This window comes from Ixodes scapularis, unplaced genomic scaffold, assembly GCF_016920785.2.
Source record: "Ixodes scapularis isolate PalLabHiFi unplaced genomic scaffold, ASM1692078v2 PGA_scaffold3__209_contigs__length_174095766, whole genome shotgun sequence".
Classification (NCBI taxonomy): Eukaryota; Metazoa; Arthropoda; class Arachnida; order Ixodida; family Ixodidae; genus Ixodes; species Ixodes scapularis.
In genome coordinates, this window is record NW_024609868.1 from 84,083,079 (window position 1) to 84,104,602 (window position 21,524).

Sequence of the window (21,524 nt, forward strand, 5' to 3'; positions counted from 1 at the left end):
TCATTGACAAAAATATTAAACTATAGAGGGGATAGAATGGACCATCGTGGTGCTCCGGCATTTAGTTCAGTTCGAGAACTCGGAAAATGAACCGCGAATGACTAAGCTATAAAGTTTCTTCAACAATATCGTGTGACTTACTGTGTCGAATGCTTTAGACACGTCTAAGAATAGTGCGTAGGTAACAAGAGTGCGATCGAATGCTGAGTATAGGTTATCTGCAAAGTCTTTTAGAAGAGCCTAAGTGCATTTTCCTTGCACAGAAAAATATTGAGTCAGAAATAATATATTACAATTTTTCTAATAAATATGTCATTACACTAAACACACGTTTTTCGGGGATCTGAGCAATAAATGGGAAGAGAGAAACCGGACGATAGTTTGCAATGTTGTTTCTGGTACCACCTTTCTAGAGTGGGCGTATTAGGAATGTTTTAAATTAATCGGGAAGTACCTTCGTTTCAATAAAAGTATTCAACATGAACATAATAATAATAAAAATAATATTAATATTATGAGGAAGAAGAATGAAACAACACAATATATATATAATAAGTATAATGCAAGGTACTCTGTCTTAAAAACAACAAAAATCACCAACAAAACAATAGACAACGCCGTTGACATTTGCCTAGATGAAGATAAAATAATTGGGAAGCTGAACATGGAAATAAAAACAGAATTTAACGAAATTATTTTAGCATATCTCAGTTGCACAAATTAAATATCTAAAAATAAAGTTGTTTCTACGTTTCTGCACACAGCGCGACGTTCACTGTATACCTGCGAGTGTATATTTCAAAATTATCGAGGCTTCCGTATCCCATCAAACATACCGAGAGCCGGAACGGCGGGGGGGTCTCTCTCGGTTTGGGGCTCCTTGCTTTGGGACTTCCGTGCTGTCACGTGAAAGCCAGGAGTCCACGCGGGAAACATTCCAAGGGAACACGACCAACTGTCTGGTGGGGGAATACCCTGCGATCAGAATCTTTTCCGGACGAGGTCTATTCGAACGTGAGATAATTATGTTGTTATTAGCTAACAAAACACTGTTAGTATCATCAACGTGATGGGCGTTTTGACTTGCACTTGCAGCACGCCACCCGAGGCGAACCTGTTTCCGCGATACAGCGTCACGCCGCGGAGTTTAAATGCCCGAGACTTATGCCTGACTGGAGAAGCCCAGATCCTCGAATAGATTCCGTGTCGCTGTGCCATTGCAGAAACGGGAAAGTGGATCGCTTGGCTGGACAAGTTATTCGCGCGCAACACCATAGAACTGGGTCTACGACGTTTTGGTACGGAACGTTTCGAGTTCGAACGATTTGATGCGGACGTTTCGATACGCGGTCATTTCGGCACGCGGTCGCTTCGGTACCGGGCAGTTCAGTACGCGCTCAATTTATGACGCAGTAAGTTTGGTGCGTCCATTATTCTTTCCCCTTCATCCGATATCGAAGTAAATACTGTTCTCAATCTTCTTACCGACGCTTGTCCTGTCGTGTATGTTCCTTCTTTTTGTCCTTGTAGTAAAGCGCTGTTTTCCCTTAATCATGTTCAGCAACTAAGCTTAACTATCCACCTTACTACAGTTTAATGGAAGCGAAGTTGAGATTGGCGCCACCGTCCCGTCTCCATCGCCACAGCCATACCGTGACGTCATCAGCTTAATTTAGAGAAATGCCACTGTGGATCACGTGGTTCATTGCGCCATGGGTCACGGTACCACGTGACGTGCGTCGGGCTAGGACAGCAACAAATTTGGGGGTTTTACGTGCCAAACCTACGACGGGCATCTGGCACATCCCAGCGGAGGACTGAGGATTAATTTGGACCACCTGGGGATCTTCTGACGTGCAACCGAAAGCTGGGTTACACGGCGCCTTCTCCGCAATAAGCCTCCGTCAGATTGCGGGCACCTCGGCCGGGATTCGAACCCGCCACATGGGGATCCGCAGGCCAGCGCTCTCGCCTCGGAGCCACCGAGGCGGCTGGGCTAGGACAGAACGCGTGGCATCGCTGCGTAATGTTGTGGCGTCACTTGACTTGCAGTGAGGTTTCATGATGTCACGTCGTTAGATGACCACGTCACGTAATATGACGTCACGTTGTACTACGGTTCGACCAATACCGTCCTAGGAATGTTAACTTGACACCCAACGCTCCTACAACTAATAACTTTGTGTACAGTGTAACGTCACGTAGCACTCCGACTTCTCCCCGTGAGTCACGTGACACCGCAACGTGACACCGCAACGTGAGAATGAGCGTAAACTAAATATTTATTATTAACCAAAATATAACTTTACATTAACAATATATCGAGCCCCCAACATGAACCAACAATAGATCTCGGGCCATGATCTAGCAACCGAATAAATGGGTTATTAATTGAACACCCATTATGACACGAACTATTTTACAGGCAAGTTTTCCCTCCATTTTTCAAAACGATTAAAATCATTATTTTTTTATTATTCTCTGCAGGGCTTTCGTGGGAAGGAGAGGAGGGCTTCTCTCAACAGAAGATGCGCAGTGAGAAAGCCGCAAGCGCATTGTCCTTACAAAAAGTCGTAGCTTTCGCCCACAATGTGCGAAGAAACGAAAGCGATAGCTGTATATAGCACACTCGCACGATGCGGGTGGAATGGTGCCCTCACGTATTATGAGGACGGAGGTGCGACGTGGATAATTCTCATAGCCGTCGCGGATGCCACCACGACGGCTCTGTGATCCGTAAAGTAAATGTGTAAGCGCGGTGGAAGTTTCTAAACCCATCCAACATTACGCGTAGCAACTAGATACTGCCAAAGTGGGATTTCGCGTAACGTGAGTAAGGTTTGTAAACAGGTGTCTGAAGCAGACGACAGGAAGGCTCTCCATTCGTCGCGGATCGTTATTGGCGGGATAACGGGGCTCCTCTCTTTTCTCTCCGCGCTGCGCGGCCGACTTGAAAACCCAACTTCTCTGGCCACGCGCCAAGAGCGAAGAGAAGGGTTTTTCCATTGCAGCATGACGACAGCCTGCGAGCTCGAAATCTCTGCAAACTGTCTCCCGTAAAGCTATCGCTTTAAAATCTGCTTTGCGTATAATGGCGATACCCCAGTCACCCTTCTCCCTACAACGATGCGTATTGTGGCAAAGCGAGGAACACCAAAACGCACTTGACCTCTGGAAGGAGTGGGTTGGCGTACGAGAGGTGTAGAGCGGGAAATGGTGAACCGAGTTTTAAGGGGTCTCCAAACAAGATGCCACATAACGGGTGAAGGGCTGTCTAAACAGGTCACTTCAAGAGCGCGTGAAGCGACACTTCTCCGGGGGCAAAAGCTTCCCTTCGCCAAGGTTCGCTTATTTATGTTCTCCATGGAGGCCTAGAGCATATTCATCACGTGGGTCCGGACATCACACGCTCTGTCGACTGTCAATTAATAGGGAGTTTTAGAATAGCGCACGCTAAAGCTATGCGTACACAAAGAATAGCGTCGTCGCCACTGCGCATGCTCCGAACGCAAACCAGGTTTTGCACTTTGCGTGCGCAATTTTAGCGTGCCCTATTTCTCGGAAATAGCGTGCGTACGCAAAGAGTCTTTGCGCTTCTCCAAGGTGGGTTCGTGATGAGAAGTTGGCTAAAGGCTAAAGCCAAGACGAGCAGAGTTAAAAAAAATGGCGGCTTCCAGGGTTATGTCGGCGGCTGCTTTGGCGGCGTCGCGAGTGCGACATCGGCGGCCTCCTCGCGACTGCGATTTTCAATACGGGACGGCACTGTACTCGATTTGGCAACGATTCCCGGCAACTTGATGCTTGCGACGCGCGAACATTTCTCGGCGAAGGTACGATGTGCGAAGGTCAGTACACGAGACCTCTCTTGCCGAGGCGACGCAAGCGGACACGACCTGTCAACCGCTCGCGTCGCATTCTCATGTTTAAACAAATCTAAAATAATACTCTGAACAAAAAAAAAAAAAAAAAAAAAAACTTGTTTGTTTCTAAAGTTAGAGCATTTCGTGTGTGAAATAAAAATTGTGACTGTATCTTGGTGGCGTCGCAAGCGCGAGCTGCTTGGGCTTTTGCGTCGCGGGCCGCGGCGGAGAAACGCAATGGACCTTTTCCGAGAAGCGTTCTGCGCACGCGCGAGCGCCCGATGCCAAGCGGTGGAAGTTGGCACGAAAAATCGAGGAAATTCGGAATGAGACTGTAGATCGACGAGTGGAACACGTAATTGCAGCATATATATAATTGTGTTACACAAAAAAAGAAAGCGGACGGAAAGAAAAAGACGACGTTTGGGTGGACGCTACGGATTCACCTCTTTAAAGTCGCGTTGGGCACGCGACGCAGCTGAGAGAGCGAAGCAACGGGTAGCGTAGCTCCCAATATCGATTGGTAGCGCAAGTAGGTCACTTCCTCGATTTTTAGTTCGTGCAGCCACCGCCTGGTGCCGTCGGTATTTGAAAAAGGTTCATTCTAAAACTCTCTTGCGTTGCGTGCGGTAATACAGGCGCTAAATTTAGCACTAGCGTGCGCTAAAATTGCGTACGTTATTCTAAAACTCCCTAATGGCTCATGGCCCCCGCTGCTCTTCAAGTCCCAAAAACGGGAAACGAAAGGATACGAGGGCGCGGCAGTACAGATGGACATGCAACAGGCACGCCATTGGCAGGTGTGGTATGACATCACGTCTGACGAGCACCAGCGTCAAAGAAAAGCAGAGGAGGCGAGGACGAAAGCCGCGATTTTCGCCTGGTGCATGTCCAAGCCACGAAACGGCCACCACAATTCAACTTTCACTTAATATAAAGAAGTGTTTGGGACGACACTTGTCCGCCATATAAACTGAAAGTTGAAGTCCGCGGCAGTCCGTCTTCTGCTTAGGCATGCACCAGGCAAACATCGCGACGTTCCTCCTCGCCTCCTCTGCTTTTGTTTGACGTTGGTTCTCGTCAAACTTGACGCCTCACGTCACCTGCCAATGGCATGCCTGTTGCCTGTCCATCTGTACTGCTGCGCCCTCGTATCCTTTCCTTTCCCATTTTCTGGACTTGTAGAGCACAGGGGCTTTGAGTGATTGACTTACAGACAACAGAACAGGTGGTGTCCGGACCCACGTGATGAGTATGCTCTAGGCCTCCGTGAAGAACATATGCGGACCCTGGAAAAAAGAAAAAAAAAATTTCCCCCTAACAAAGAAAAAAAGGAAGAAGTAAAAAAAAGGAACGAAGGCGAGTTGTTGCGCTTAATATGGCGGCAAAGTGTCGCTTCAGGTGTTCTTCAATGGTAATGACTATTTCGACGTCCACTTTCAAAATAATTTCGATATTATTGAAGACGTGACTGTAATGACTGTAGTTTCGATTTTTAAAATCACATTAACGTCCCCCGTCAAAATGTTTGTTTCTCCTTGTTTTGACATCTCAAACTTAGAACTCTGGAGCTTCGAAGTTCGGACTAGAACGTGATCGAAGTGGCGTTCAAACAAATAGCATCTTACTTGCAGGCGGCGTCGCGGTTCAACGCGCATTGAAAATGCAACATCTAGAGGTTGTATTTTTGTAAGTTTTTCTGCATGTAGTAACGTTTGCTTGGTTGCGCCCAGCATTACAGAATGCACTACCGCAGCGTTTTATGATTTATTTCGCGTGCTTTATAAAGACAAAGGAGCTGAAAGTCGTGTCAGAAAATTTGCAGTTGATCGGAAAATACGCGTATCTCGTGCAACCGCGCAAGAACCTTTGTTCGGACCGGTCAAGAAACATCCAGGATCGGCGATGTTTGCATTCACAACTTTTTATTTAACATCTCGATCGTTTCGTAGTTAATCCGCTCGTTATACACGAACTAAAAGTAAAATCTACTAAACAACGAACTCACGAAACTTGGTTAAAAACGGGGCGGGAGAGAGATGCAAAGCGAGATTGTAACCATACGAAGACGCGCTCGCACGATATGGAGACGTAAAAAGCGTGCCCGATTTCTCAGTGTTACGTAAAGTACGCACTTAGACTTGTTACGTACAGGCAAGACAGGGGGTATCCAGCTCGCCTCTGTTGCAGATTCAAAATTTCAGGTGAGACGTGCGCCGAAATGAAGTGGCAGCTCAGAACATCGAAGTCGGGCGTGTCACGTCTGAAAGGATGAACTGCCGAGCCAGTCCCACACACACGCTGAATAACATATTTTACTGCCAACTAGGACCGAAGCTTATTAGGTACACAACACATGACTCCGTTAATTATCGCCAAAACAATATCGACAACACCATCAGAAACAAAACAGAACGAAACCACGAAACGGCTACCACTGCGACGGCTGCACTGACAGAGGACGTTGAATTAGTGAAGCGACGTTTTACGTCAAAATGTCACATACGTCGAATATCTCACATGCGTCGAATCAATTTTTTATATCTTTTGATGATGGATGTCGAAATAGTCACCGCTTTCTAAACTGTCCTTTCCCCAAAATATTGCAAAAAAAGCGAGGAGCTTATAAGTGCGCTTCACCCTACGATCATATGCACTGCGGGAAGACAAGAAAAACGCAAGTGCTATTTACCCCACGATGTTCTGTTGGCGGGAAAGAGATAAGCCGATGAGAACACGTTAAACTACGGTATTGTGCACTACAGAAAAGCGAGAAACCCACAAGTGCGCTTCACTTTACGGTTACAAGTTTCCTCAGAATCAATTGCACCAACTAGCCGAAAAACAAATCTCGTTACCTTAACACGGGGGTATTCAAACCTTGGGTTCCGCTGCTACAAATGCAAAAATAAACGAGTATAAAAAAGAGGGGGGAGGGGGCGAGGTGGCGCCGCGGCGCGATTTAAAAGCGCAAGCGAAGATATAAGAAATAATGAAGAAAAATCTGCATCAAAACGCGGGTTCTCTCGCCCTAGTATTTGTTGTACATTGTCATCACCATTCATAGTTTCCTGTTTTACGCCTGTTTAATTATGATCTATGTCATAGCTCTTGTATATTGTCATCATCAGATCTAGCATTCTCACCAGTCTTCTTCTGCCCCGTGTTGATATGTCAAAGTTCATATGACCTTTGAGTTTTGACTGGGGAGTTCTTTGAGTCACAATTATTTTGTAATGTCATAATTAGCAACAGATTGTGTTTTAAAATAGAGTATACATATTCATCCACCTTACTTTTCTTGTTTTTATTTATTGCTCTAGTTAATTTTTTTTATTCAAAAACTTATTTAGGCCTGTTTATTTTGTATTTCCTCATCTATGTAACCTTACCTATTTTCTGGCCCTCGAGACTTCAACAGGTTCCCAATCCGGCCCCTTAACTAAAACGTTCGGAAACCCTCGCACTACGGTATGAGTATTGCGCAAAGCAGAAACGTGAGACCCCCGTAAGTGCGTTTCACCCTACGACGTTGTGCACCGCGGGAGAGCGACCTTCCAGAGGGCTGCAGCTTATATTTATTGCGGGAAATCTGCACGTACAATTAGCCTTCTCAAGAGCCCAGTGTAATAAACGAGCTCCTCTCACATGGAAACACATTTATTGCACACACGCAATCATTGCTGCAATGGCAAAAATGCTGCACGCGTTCTAGCGAGGAAACAAAGAAAAATTAAGTGAGGAGTTTATTTCGCAATAAAAATACCTGTGGTCCACACACATTAATTTTCCCTTCAGCAAAACCTTTGCCCGATTGCCTCTTGTGCACACGTGGGATGAACTACAAACTAGAAGCGACACTACTTTTCTTGCCTTATCGTCGGTATTCTAGAATCCAGAGCAACATTTTCACTGTCGGTTCGAGAACTGCACACTGAACTGCGCTCAACATTCTCCACGTGAAAATTCACCGTCCATCGCTGCTAGGCAACATATCGCTCACGGGATCACCAAGATAGGCTGCCGCACATAGTGCCAAAAAGAGAACCTTTTCTGTTTTCCAAACAGAATCGTTCAATGCTATGGTGGCTATGTGAAGAGCAAATGGTCTTCTTCAGCTAGTTGTCTACTGGGTGTAGCAGCAGCCAACTCGTTGGCTCAATGCCATTTGGAGTTAATCGATTCAAACTTTTGGTGACCATTTATCTACAAACAACTGAGATGAGTGATAGGTTTGACCCCATCCAAATTACATAAGTGTTTTCGATTTGTTCTAATTAAAATTTTTAATTGGATTCAATGGTTTTAACTGCGTGGTCATTCTCCACCACGCGCATTGTTCATTTATCATCTGCCTATTTTCTTCCCGCGTGAAGACTTCGCCATTTCTGTATTCGTCGGTTATCTCGTATGTTTGGTCTATTGTAGGAGAATGGCTTCGTTTCCACAAAAAGAGGTCTAGTTCTGCGGATTATGAACAACAAAAAAGTGAAGCGACACATTATTTTTGTTTTCCCTCTTCGCTGTTCCAAGCGGCCAGAGACGCGTCACTGGCCCCAGCAGCGGCGTAGACTTTCCATTTTCCCGGAGGGGGGGGGGGGGGGGGGGGGGGGGCAGGCAGGCAGAGAAGTTCTTTGGGGGGCGGGGTGCTATTGAAGCTAACGAAAGCATGCCAGGATTCTATTTCCCATGTATTTTGTCAATAAAGGCAACGTGGGCGTTATTTGTTTACATGCCACTACTAGAGGCTCGTTACATGGCACGTAAACAGCGTCTTGGTAAGGATCATAGCCCAGGCCTGGGGGGGGGGGGGGGGGGGGGGGGGGGGGGCGGGCCCCTCCCGGGTCTTACCAGGGGTGGCACGAGCCCCGATGCCCCCTCCCCCCCCCTCCGAAGTTTACGCCTATTGGCCCAAGGACGGTTTCTGTGAACAGTACCTAAGTTCCAAAAGGTGTCAGGAAATTGACATCACGAGTCTCCTATACACAAATTTATTTTCTCAGCTAAATTTAGCGGGAAAATTGATGTCACGTGACCTGACGTCACGGGACATACAGACTAATTCAGTTTCCCCGCTAAATTTAGCAAAAAAATTGACGCCACATGACTTCTACAACTATTCAGTTCCCCGCTAAATTTGACGGGAAAATATATGTCACGTGACGCGCCAATTTTCTTACCAATTACGTCACCAATTTTCTATAATGCATTGCATGCATTATATGACTTTAAAAGTAAACGTCGTTGCCTATTTTCTGTTCAATGTGTATTGTTTATTTTGGCACAAGTGAGTGAAAATGCCCCACACACTAAAAGTTTTTACACCCTTAAGGGTGTACATCAGTTTGTCCCAGGGCTAACACCCTTAGGGTGTTCAGGCAAACACCCTTTATAATGGGTGCTCGCCAAACACCCCTGGTAGAGGGTGCTTGCCGTAAAATGGGCGCCCCCTGGGGTGGCCCAGTGGATGCTGGGCCACCCCAGCCAATCCAGTGCCGGGAGAGTATCATGCAACGTTTTGGTTATGTGGAGTTCAAGCTCACATGACACTCTGCCGATGCTGGATTGGCCGGTAGCGTCTGCCGCACTCGGACGAAAGCTGAAATGAAGCATAGGCCCTAGTAAAAATTTTATAGGCATGTGTCCAATACACATATCAGAAATTCTAAATTGTACGAAAATCATATAAAGTATTGGATATTCTTATCATGATTCTCAGCTTATCATGTTTACTAAACACATTTACTTTTTTTCACCTGGGGGGGTATTGCCAAATCACATACAAGGCACATGATAAAGGAAGAACGAGTCACATTGAACGCAACTCACTTCATGAAGTAATACAAAAGAGCTACTTGCAAGCCACATCATAAGCCTGAGGGCAACTGGTAGTGCTTCCGGTGCCGCCCTTTCTCGAACTTCAAGTGAGCAAGCAGTGGCCCCAAGCATCGTACTGCACGGCTAAACCATAGTTATAAACATAATGGGCTTTTACAAATGAAGCATGTGGAGCTTTCCTGTTTGGAGATCAAGTACCAAGTTTTGTCTCAGAGGATTGCAGGAAACACGCTTCACTCATCTCCTTAAGCATATCTATTTACTAATTGGAAGCATGGCGGTCTAGCCCTTGACTGAACCACAGCAGTATTTCAGTAAGTGAAGCTCATTATGACATCAATTAGAATGTGTAAAATTGAACATTTATTGTGCCCTAAAAGACAAACGAAAAAAAAATACAATGTATGCCATTCCTTGACATAAACAATGCTATCTGCCAACATGTAATGAAAAATATCACACATAGGTTTAGCTGGATACAGAAAGATACAGCAAGACAAAGGTTGACCGGTGCCGACAAAGAAGTCACCCATGAAAGGAACTGGAAATGATGAAGCTAGGAATAAGTCCGAATTTTGAGACCACCTTACTTACACTGTTATGTTCACCATTGCACGAAAGAGGAGCTCCACAATCTTTCGGAATGATGAAGATGTCAGAGGTTTGCCAGAGATGATCGTATCATGGAGAGCTCCAAGCTTGGGGAAAATGAAGGTGTTCCCATCGTCGTCTGAACACGAAGGCCTAAAAATAGTGCAATTATTTTATAAGAAAATGATTATTAAAAAAAAAAAAGAAAAAAAATGTTGCTATGTAGAAGCATATAAAAAAAAACAAAAAAACAGAAATACAATAAATATGTTATAGGCGTCTCACATGCTTTTTCTCAACCTCATTTTAAAGCGATAGCTGTTATGGGCTCTTCACCCCCCTTTGAAATGATGGTGTAGAGAAACCGTCGTCGATATTGATGAATGCTCTAAAACATTTGTTACACTTTGCCGCTGCCAGGGATCGAACTATGGGCCTACTGTGTGTGAGCCAAGTGCTTTACCACCTGAGCTATCAGCTCTGTGTTCCCTGAATAAACTGCATGTGGTGAGGACACATGCGTGTATCAGTCTTGTGAAGCGCCCGTGTTCCTCCCAGGCACTTAGCCAGGGTCTTGTTTCGGAAGAGGGAGGGAGGGAGGGAGGGAGGGAGGGAGAGGGAGGGGGAGGGGGGGGGGGCAGAGGCCAAATGCTGTATGAGGGGGAGGAGGGAGAGGAGGCCCCAGCAAAATGGAAGATATTGGGGGGGGGGGGGGGGGGGAGGGGGCCGGGCCCCATGGACCCCCCTGGATACGTGCCTGGTTCCTCCATTGCCCAGGGAACGCAGCAGAACACAATGGTCCATGTACGTGAGATGCGTCAAAGAAGTAGATGAAACAAAACGGCACCGCGCAGGTAAAGCTACTAGCCGACATGTGATCCAAGCAAACAATAAATAAAAAGACGCGAACCAAAATGGCTAGATGTCACCACCCTAAGCAAAGCGCACATGTACGGTAGGCACCCGGTGAGACGCTAGTGCAGCTGGTATGAGCGTTTCCATTGATGCCACTTTGTCCGCCGTTCTATAGTGACAGCGGAATAGAAGCATTTCGAGGCTGCCTTGTATCACAACATAGCCTCTATAGTCGCAACCATTAAAACACACTTACAGCTCAAAGGGCTCGATGCCTACCAATGGTACATCTGGAGAGGAGTCATCTGGAGAAGTTTCATCTGGCAAGCTCTCTCTTTGGGCGGTTTCACAGTTTTCAGTGCGCACCGTCTCCAATGAAGCCTCCTCCTAAAACGAAAGGAAATCCCTGCAGTGTAAAGTTACTGGATTTGTGTTAAGGACCCCAGCAGGCTGTTTTAATGATATAACGGTTTGTACTTTACATGCTATAAGTAAGGTTTGGTGTATTTATTACTAATAAATGCCGCTAGATGCTCGCCGTTTCAGGAATTCAGTATAAATCGTAATGTACAAAATTTTCATATGCACACATGAAAGAATAAAAAACGCAGTGGACAAGAACAAACCAAGATATCTTTCCAGAGGTCCTATTTCGGCCCTGTCCACCTTCCGTTTCTTATCCTTTCGTGTGTGGATATGAACCTTCACCAATACGCTCGTCTTCAATAATACAGAAATTCGGCACCGTATTCTTGGTTCGTGGCTCATAATCTGAGCCCGAATTTGAAGCTTAAGCTCTTCGGTAGATGCAAACATGCACAGCATGCAATTTCACATAGTGTCAAACAGAGATGCTGTTCAGTGCTAAGAATAATATGCGGAGTACAGTGCAACACCGTCCAGTAGAGCATGCAAGCCATATCACTTTGAAAAAGACATGGCCCTGACTGGCCCCCTCCTTCTAATGCAACACTCAAACTGCTCTGGTATCCAGTACTAACACGAAACAAAGTTTATCTAACGAGGACCTCGATACATACATTAGCAAGCGATATAAGCAGGAAAGCATGAGTGACGACCAGGCTGTGGCCAGTCACTTGCTGCGGCTATGTGGTCTGCGCAGCCCGGTCACCGCTTGCATATTCCAGCTCACACCACCAGCAACTGTACTTGCATATACAATACGAGCACATAGCCCCAAATCCTCAGTTTTGCTGGGACCTCCTCTCCCTGCCCGCTCCCCCTCCCCCATCTATGCCATTTTGACATGGGCGGTCCCCCCCCTCGACAAAACCCTATGTGCCCGATACAATACTCTATATATAGGGTGGTCCAAGTCACCAGGATCGATCTAAAATGGACCATAAAAACAGGCGCCTGCACGTAGCAATCTAAACCTTTCGTCAAAGATCTATTTCACGGGTCAATTTTTTTTTGTAAAATTACAAAAAATAGGACCAAGAAAATTGCCAGGGTTAACGGCAGGCAACGACCCAGACGACCAAGCCCAGTAGCAGGGCGTGTTTGGCGATCGTATTCATAGATGGCATCGGGAGCAGCGTCCGACGGTGCAGCCGACCAGCTAAAGCTAGCAGACGACACGTTGGCAGCAAAAGCGCTGTCGTTATGCAGACACATTTTTTTTTACTTTAAGTTCTGCTTTTATTGCCCGCATTTATTTTTTAACCGAAGGTACATTTGAAAAAGATTATCTTCATTTTATAAAACCTTGGTCGCAAGCCGTCGCAGTAAGGAGGTAGCCCATCAATCTATACGAACGCCAAACACACCTTGCTACTAGACCCCTGTCGTCTGCGTCACTGTCCGCCGTAGACCCTGGCAAGTTTCTTGGCCTTATTTTTTACAGAAAGAGAGCTACGCTTTCTAATTTTACAAAAGGAAAGCGACATGTGAAATACACCTCTGACAAAAAGTCTAGATTGCTACGTGCAGGTGTCGATTTCTATGATCCATTTTATATCGATCCTGGTGACTTGGACCACCCTATACTTTGGTCTACGTGCTTGAGTGCAGGCGAACAATCACACTGAACTTCTCATCAGTTCCCTTATCTCTCAAGGTGCTTCTTTACAAAACGCTCGTGCGCTCTAAGCTGGAATATGCCTCTTGAATTGGGAACCCTGGCATTAACGTGTTGATATTGGCTTTTGAAGCAATTCAGAACAGATCTGTTTGTTTCATCCTTGCTAATTATCACTGCACTGCCAGTGTAACATCAATGAAAATAAGTTTGAACCTACCTAACCTTGCATTACGTGGAAATCTTAACAGTGTGTCTGTTCCACAAAATTTATTACTATAATCCTCTGCTATGTGACAAGTTACTGACACCTCTTTACATATCATAATTTCTTGACCATCCACAGATGGGCATTCCTCAATGTAACACTACAACTTTTTATAATTTATTTATACCTCAGACGACGGTCTTATGGAATCACCTTCCAGCATCTGTGGCATCCATATCCGATTCCATCGCTTCTAAACGATGCCTTAACAGTGTTAACTTTTAGCATTTCATTATTATGTATTTTTTTCATTCTTAAGATTGTCGTTTGTTTGCTTTTGATTGTTGTTTGTTTGCTTTTGATGTCTCCTTGTAACACACTCCCCTCTGCAATGTCCTCAGGCCCTGAGTAGGGTGACCATATTCCTCAAGGTAGAAAACGAGACATCCCAGCGGTAAAGGGGGGGGGGGGGGGGGGGGGTACTAAAGTTTGAGAAAAAATGTAATTAAATTCTACATGCGTGCTATTCCTACATGATTCTACATCCGTGCTATATCCAGTAACTAAAAAAAAAATATTTCTACCGTCCTCGCGAAAGAAAAAGTGTTTGTGGGCAAGAACAGTCCTAAATTTTACTCTCTGGGTAAATATTGTAAAGTACCTACGGTTAGTTTTGTAAAATATACTTGCAACGAATAGGCATAGTTGCAGTTTGCTTCTACTCGCTTGGTGCCAATTTTGAAACTATGTACTTCTGCGAAAACGGGACATGATTCTATATTGGGATAAAAAGACGGGACGGCAGAAATGGACCTGAAAAACGGGACTGTCCCGGCCAAAACGGGACGTCTGGTCACCCTAGCCCTGAGGGTCTGAAGATGAAGATGCTCAGGAGCATCTTCAACTTCCTTCATCAGTAAACAGAAGTCCGCCATTAGTGTAGCACATATGGCGTTTTCAGATGATGATGATAGTGATCAAAGTGGCCAGACTGAATTCCGGAAAGGGTCTATTGTAGTTTTAAAGGTGGCCATTAATAAAAGCCAACCCAATTGACACGGTTCCCGAAAAAGCAACAGGCTTTGAGATATTCATCTGTTAATTTTTCCTTTTTTTGCTTAACCCTTTAAGCGCCAGCCAGTTTTCGAAAAAATGTACCCAAAATTCAAATTTTTTTTATAGCACACTTTGATAGAAGAATTCTTCCTTATTTCAAGCATGTAAGACATGGGTATAAAAGCTTAACAACTGAAAACCAAAATTGATCCAATCTTAGGCCATGTGCCCTTACAAAAAATTTTAATGAATTTCATTTGACAGTTTATGGAGTCTACTCATTACATCTTTTCGAGTCTCAATAGAAATGCAAACGAGTTTTGTAACGAGTCCGTAAGGAGTTTACGAAAACTATTGGCCACCGCGTTCCAATTGATGTTTCGACAAAGCTACCGCATAAAGTTTCCAATGTATTTCATATGAATATAATTTGAAAGTCTATTGACACCGTTTCGAGTCTGTGTTGAAAAACAATTGATTTTTTGTAACGAGTCCCTAAGGAGTTTACGAAAACTATTGGCCACCGCGTTTCAATTACGGTTTTGCCGTGCCACCTCATAAGAATTTCTAATAGATCTCATTTGAAAGTCTAGATACACTGCTTTGAGTCTCTGTTGAAAATCAAATGTTTTTTTCTACCACGTTGTACTTGAGGTTTTGACGTGCCATCTCGTTAGGTATATTCCGACGAGTCCGAATATACCAAATGAGATGGCCCATCAAAACCTGAATTGCAACGCAGTAGAAATTAACATTTGATTTTCAACAGAGACTCAAAGCAGTGTATCTAGACTTTCAAATGAAATGTATTAGAAATTATACTCCTAGCGTGGGTTTCTAGATAGACGGCTCTAAGGGGAAAGACGGCAATAGGTTGCATAACATGTGGTCCGGATCTAACGGTTGTTTTGAGGGAAGGGGAAAGTGAGTGCAAGTGTCACTTTTATGTATGCCTATATACGCATGCAGTGTTCGAAAAATGCCTGCATAAAACCGTGTGAAGGAGTAATAACTGGTTTATTAAAAATGCAAAATTCGAGTATACGGTACACTGCTTTCGTGTCCATGGGGGACCTTGTACTGCCATTGTGTCCATGGGAGACCTTGTACTGCCTTCATGTCCATGGGAGACCTTGTACTGGTAACCTATAAAGAAAAAAGATGCACAGTTACACGTTGATCTGCTTATCTAAACTTCAATGTCCGCGCAAGGCATCCTGTTCACAGCGCAGCACTACCTCAGCGCTGAATCAGTATTACAAACCGGGACATCAGTCCTTTAGGAAAGGAGGACCCTCAGAACACACGATACAAGCCATGGAAGTAGCAGTGACTCGTTGCCTTAACAGGACTGAGTTAGCGCTGCACTGTATGTGTGAACCAGCCCTAAATGCAGGTCACATTCACAATTCCTACATTTTTGCTCACCCAGGCACTTAATTTACACACTACCTTGATAGTTTAATGAGTGGCACTAATAACATTGTCAGGGGCACCATAATGCAAAAGTATATTTTGCCCCCGAGTCTGCGAGAATCAATCGCTCACTGTTTTTGCTGCTGCATTGCACTCTTTTATTTCGGCTTTTGAAAAGGTCTACCAAAGATAAGCGAGCAGATGTTATCGCTTATGAAGTTTACCAAATTTGAACATAGAGAAGCTAAGACTTATAGGCATCTCGCAGAATTAACATGGCAATTTGGGCCAACTGATCCATGATCGTAGACAAGCGCCGCAAAAAACACGTGGACAATAAGTGGTGGTAAACACTGGCGCCAGTGTTTTATGTCTACTTGTTGTCCCTGTGTATTTTTATTTAATTTTTTTGTTTGTTTACTATCTTGAACAAGTATTTTTAATCACACTGGACAGGAAGGAAACGGTAATAGGGTTCTATGCGGATCATAAAGCCATGCTCCGAATGGGTGAGTATCAACTGCAGGTTTCACAACAGTGGCGGATCCAGGGGGGGGGGGACCCCCCTCCCTCCCCCCCCTTCTCGGAGGCAATTGGACATGAGTGGACCCCCCTGAGTGGAACCCCTTGAACAAGAAAGAATGGGAGAATAGTATCGTTAAAAATTTTCCGCCACCCCAAAACAAACAAAGGTCTGGATCCGCCACACTAAGTTTCAATTATTGGGAGGATCGATACATCAGAGGCCGAGTTTAAAAAGCAAACTTACGATACCCGAGAAGAAATCCGTATTAACAAAACAAAATTTGTCGCACCTTTTGAGTGACTTACAACTAAATATTACGACATTATCCAAAATGTCTCACAAACTTTTTAGGGCAAACATGGCCGCACATCACTTGGCTATTTCGCCGCGACCAGCAATGAATATAGAAGCGTGGGCAAGAGGCATGTGTTTTGCGCACTGTTCAGATGCATCCCTACTTGAAGCAGTATAAGGGCAACGCTAAACTACACACGGAGGATTCAGCCGACGAGTCTGCCGAGCTGTCCATCCAGCCCGTTAGAGCTAACCAGGTGCAGGACTGCGATCAACGGCGAGATGCGCCAATGAATCAACGAAAGCAAATGTCACACAAATCTTCAGTGCACGCAAAAGGATCCTTCACCTATGAATGGCGTGAACCTGATTTGGTGATCATTAGCGCCCCCTTGTACTTCAGTAGTGATTTTCAAAGTGGTGAGCGGCTGTACGACCCTACCACACGAAAAGGCACATTCCTGACTGGATGTGCCTTTTTAATGCCAAAGCATTATATGTCCATGGAGCGAAAAATCCGAGTTGTACCAAACGTTAACGGAGGATTAAAGAAAAAATAAAATGTACTTTCACGGCTGAGATTTGAACCCGGTGCTGCTGTGTGAGAGCCGGGCATGCTAGCTGCTGTGCTATCTCAGCTGCTTCGGAATGCGACATTACTCTCCCCTCAAAAAGAAGCTTGTCCCATTACAGCAAAAGATGGCATGTCTTTACCCGTTTTTTGTCCCTGTTTATCTGAGGCTGTTTTTTCATCATGTTTGACGGCATCGGCGTTGATGTGCCCGAAAGATGGTCATAAAAATATGTCCTCGGTTCGATGACATCACACTTCACGTGACGACATGACGTACCATGATGTGTGACGCCGTATTATGTAACGTAATACAAATATTAGAGGGGCACTTAGTTATACATACGTGGATGGAATGCGAAAGCATTGCCATTCCTAACAATAGAGGAAAAAAAAAGGAAGTGTCGTTAGGAATGGCAATGCTTTCGCATTCAATCCACAAAGGGGTACCTAAGTGCCCCTGTAATATTTTGAGTGGAGTAGAGCTCAAATAAACGCCGTACGGTGCAGTATATCCATGATTAAGTTGCTGCTAGTCGTGAGGCTTAATGTTTTGCACCAACAATACCATAGTTTTTCCTCGGTTGCGACGAAGTGCCACTGCGCTACGAACTTGCTAGAAATTTCTGCATATGCGACCACTTTCTCCTGGAAACCTATGGTGACCTGCCACTCACTTTTGGCCAAAGAACAGTGAAAATACCAGATGTGAAAACAGCCATAACAAGCATTAAAGAAATCAAGATGGGGGTCATAGCATTAGCTTCCCAACGTGGCGAGACTAGCACAGGATTTCTGTTACTCGCCGTTTAAGACAGGAGTCGACTTTTTCCGGTCTGATCTTGAAAACAAAGTTTGGTTCCGTTAATTTTGTAGCAGAAAGCCCGTGCTTTCCCGTTTGTGGGGTCATTTTCTCGGTTCAAAATATGATGCAGAGTCCTTCCCATAAAAATGCATGGGTGCCTGCTAGGACTCTTCGAAATGGTTAAATTAACTGAGGTCATTATACTCTGTTGCCACTCTAGAATAGCAGAAGGCCTTCCCACAAAGCCCTTCACTCTTTTTAATAAGCAAACACTAGAGAGGAGGAGAGCCGAGAGGACACCACCAATCATGGCGAGCAAAGGGAATTGTGGGAGGGGCTTGTGCTATTCTATAGTTGCAACGGATTATAACAAAAGTTTACAGTACTATGAAAACAAAAAGACCAAGTATGCACAGAAATTCGCAGGAAGTGTAGCAGGGATAGAATAGAAAAAACTGCAGCTGCAATATTTACCCTTTAAATTTCCCTCGACAGCACAGCAGAGATGACATGCTGGTCGTCAGTGCCTGGAGGGCCACCCCTTGTACTGGGAGCACATGTAGTCTGAAACGAACAACAAACAAAAAATTAAATGCATGAACAATCCGCACATGCTGTTATTTCGCTTCATTGGCCGCTTCAGAGAAAGCAAGCATGCACACCGTTGTCCAACCATGTCAACTGCTAGCCGAAACTTTCTGCCACCAGGATTAAGATATTGCTTGCGCTATAAAAAAAAAACATTTACACACTACCCAGCTGGCGCGCTGAAAGTTCAAACATTGAAGAAACTACAACATAAAACTTCAATGCAAGAGCTACACCTCGTGGACAATACACAAAAGTATGTTCAGTGTAAACCTTGGTGCACTGCAAGGCTGATTTACCTCAGCCAGTTTGGAACATCTGCAGTTCCATTCTTTTCAAGATATTATGCCTGAAAATTTGTGACAAATGAACTGGGTTAAAATTTTTTAATCGACACCCGGCCCAAATATTTAGGAAGTATACTAGTGGGTTAATTTCTAACTTACCATAATTATTTTCGGCATCCTGAAGGCGTCACTTCAGGGTCTTTTCATAGTGGATTTACCTCGCCCACACAGGTGCAACCACACTGAAATGTTTGCAAAGTTTCAGGCAGGGTAATTAAACGTCTGCAGTTTCTCTCGAACACCGCTGTCACAAATTTTGTCTTTTTTGTCATTTTGGGCTGTTTATAGGTGGTTTGGGGGCAGGGTCAATTACAATCCTCGCACATGTTTACCTGAGCGTCAAAGGCTTGAGCTCGGATGAGACTATACTCCTTTTCATACTTAAGGTGCAACGCTGTCAAAGCTACTGGCGCGAGCGTGGGGCTTGGTCTTGTTGATCATTTGCACGCCTTCTCGCACAAACAAAACCGTAGATGAAGCCACGCACTCACGCCAGTAGCTTTGACAGCGTTGCACGCTAAGTATGAAAAAGTATAATGCCGGCCGAGCTTCAAACCATTGGGAAGAGGAAGACAAGCGTTTCGGGTTGACCAACCACGAACCTGTGACAACCGCATAGGTCATTCAACAGACGTTTCATACCGCTTAAACACTGTGTCGAACTGCATCTTGAAGTCAGTCCCAATTCCAACGGTGTATGAACAGGGGCATTAATTTCGTGGCATGCCTTGAAATGAATCTAAGTGACGCAAGCTGGGAACACACTGCTGCTGCTTCATTTGGGAATAACTGCGGCCCTCGGCTTGATCACATCACAATTGCAAAATGAAAGAGAAAAAAAAGAGGAAAAAGGAACAACTGCTTTATCAAAAGTTCTAACCGACAAATATAAACCCAGTTCAATTCTAGAAAGCCAGGGGACCGAAGTTTGTCCTAACAGTACAATTTAGTCCACTTCCATAACTTCAAAACAAAAGATGGATATCCTCTTCAACCATTTTGACTGAAAAGGAATATTGTCTCTGCATGAACCGAATTCCAAGGAAGTCTGACTTCGGAAATATAATGAAGTATTGTCAATGTAATCAATTTATAGTTGAAAGACATCAGTACACTGCTAGACCAATAAGACATTTCCTAAAGCAACGGACCGAAAGTAGCATTAGGAATTCAATACGTGCTCTGTTGACATGAGCTACACTTTCTCGGACCATACACAGAATGAGTGGCAACTTTTCATTACGCTACACATAGATACAAACATTAGGACAGATAAAGCAAACCCAACTAGTTAAAAAAAGAAAAAAAAAAAACATTCTAGCTTAACGAGAAAATAGGGAGTTTTAGAATATCGGGCGCTACTTTACCGCGCGTTACGGACGGCAAAATAGCGAGGATTGCGGCGAAGAATTTTAGAATAGCGTTTCTCTGAAGGGGACCCCCCCAAACGCAAGCATCTCGCGCTTAAAACGCCACCAATATGTCGCGGCAGCTTTTATTTGAAAGTTAGAACGGTTTATCTTGAAAATTAAACAAGCTTTTTGTCCAGAGTAACATTTTTGTAGTTTTTTTACACTCAATGCCGCATGTTTTGTTTTTGTCGCTGCCAAGCTGCTCTGTTGTACTTACGAAGCCCAGACGATCCACCACCCAGGCATGCTTACATGTCTGCCGCGATCGTAAGTACACGCGCCTCGATAGCTTTGAGATGTGAATCCAGCGATTTGTGACGTTTTCAATACGCGTCGACCATACCGACCGCGGTCGCCGAGCGCGACTCACGCAGTTCCCGAGCGGGCGACGGCGTCGAAGACGCAATCAACGGAGATGTCGTGGGCGCCGCCTTTTGCGGTACGCCGCCTTTTAAGGTAACCACGCTATTATCGAAAAATAATGGGCCCCAAAGCTAGAGTCCGAAGCTTGTTTTGGGTCTGCGCATGCACAGCAGCCACGAGATTATTCTAAAACTCCATAATGTTCACTTCTCGTTCAACGCGTACAATGCAAACAAAGAAGTACACTTACCAACTGCGTTGAGTTGCTCGTTCTGTTGCGTCGTCGGCCTTCCGCGCTCTTCTTGAACATAATCATCACAAGAGAAAACTTCACAGATAGATAAACTTGATTAAATTAGCACATTTCCATTTCTAAAGGCATTTCCATACCGCGAAACGGAAAAACAACCTAACGGTCGCAAAAATGGCGAAACCATGCCGGAAAAAAAAAAAAAATACAAAGAACTGGTGTCGCTACCGATGGGGCGTCGAAGACGCGATCCTTAAAATATGAAACCGAAACCAGTAAAAGTTGCAATACTGAAACCGAAACTGACCAAATCGCGATAGAGGGGCGCCGTAAATAGGTCTGTTCACATGATGCATCTAAAGTAAAGTCAAATGTCTCCTTTTTTCTCCTGGTTCTCCAGATTTTGTGTGATCTACACCAGGATACTGCATTAGCCCATATTTTAGGAAGTCTTATGTCTCGCTCGGACTGGTTTTTTATGGGTTCTGCTTCTTTATGTGTGT

At 44.7% G+C, this 21,524-nt stretch overlaps 1 protein-coding gene and 1 long non-coding RNA gene across 5 annotated transcripts in view; both read right to left on the reverse strand.

Annotated features, from left to right (window-relative positions):
• The window catches only part of LOC115314722, a 33,369-nt gene extending 17,838 nt beyond the window's left edge, over positions 1–15,531 (reverse strand). For 2 of the 4 annotated variants that reach the window (XM_040207016.3, XM_040207011.3), the window contains exons 1-4: positions 15,500–15,531; positions 11,424–11,531; positions 10,293–10,442; positions 837–955 (exon numbers count right to left, since the gene is read on the reverse strand). In XM_040207016.3, the coding sequence (XP_040062950.1) occupies positions 837–955; positions 10,293–10,442; positions 11,424–11,531; positions 15,500–15,516 (394 nt within the window). In that variant the 5' untranslated portion in view covers positions 15,517–15,531. Of the gene's footprint in view, positions 1–836; positions 956–10,036; positions 10,443–11,400; positions 12,531–15,499 lie in introns of those variants that run through there. The other 2 variants (XM_040207022.3, XR_003917584.4) reach the window with 2 other exon arrangements.
• Positions 15,532–18,535: 3,004 nt separating this feature from the next.
• LOC120837649 lies at positions 18,536–21,227 on the reverse strand. The gene is made up of 3 exons (XR_005714947.3): positions 21,022–21,227; positions 19,096–19,178; positions 18,536–18,625 (listed from the first exon to the last, which is right to left on the reverse strand). It is a non-coding gene; the product is annotated as an uncharacterized LOC120837649 (long non-coding RNA).
• Positions 21,228–21,524: the final 297 nt, after the last annotated feature.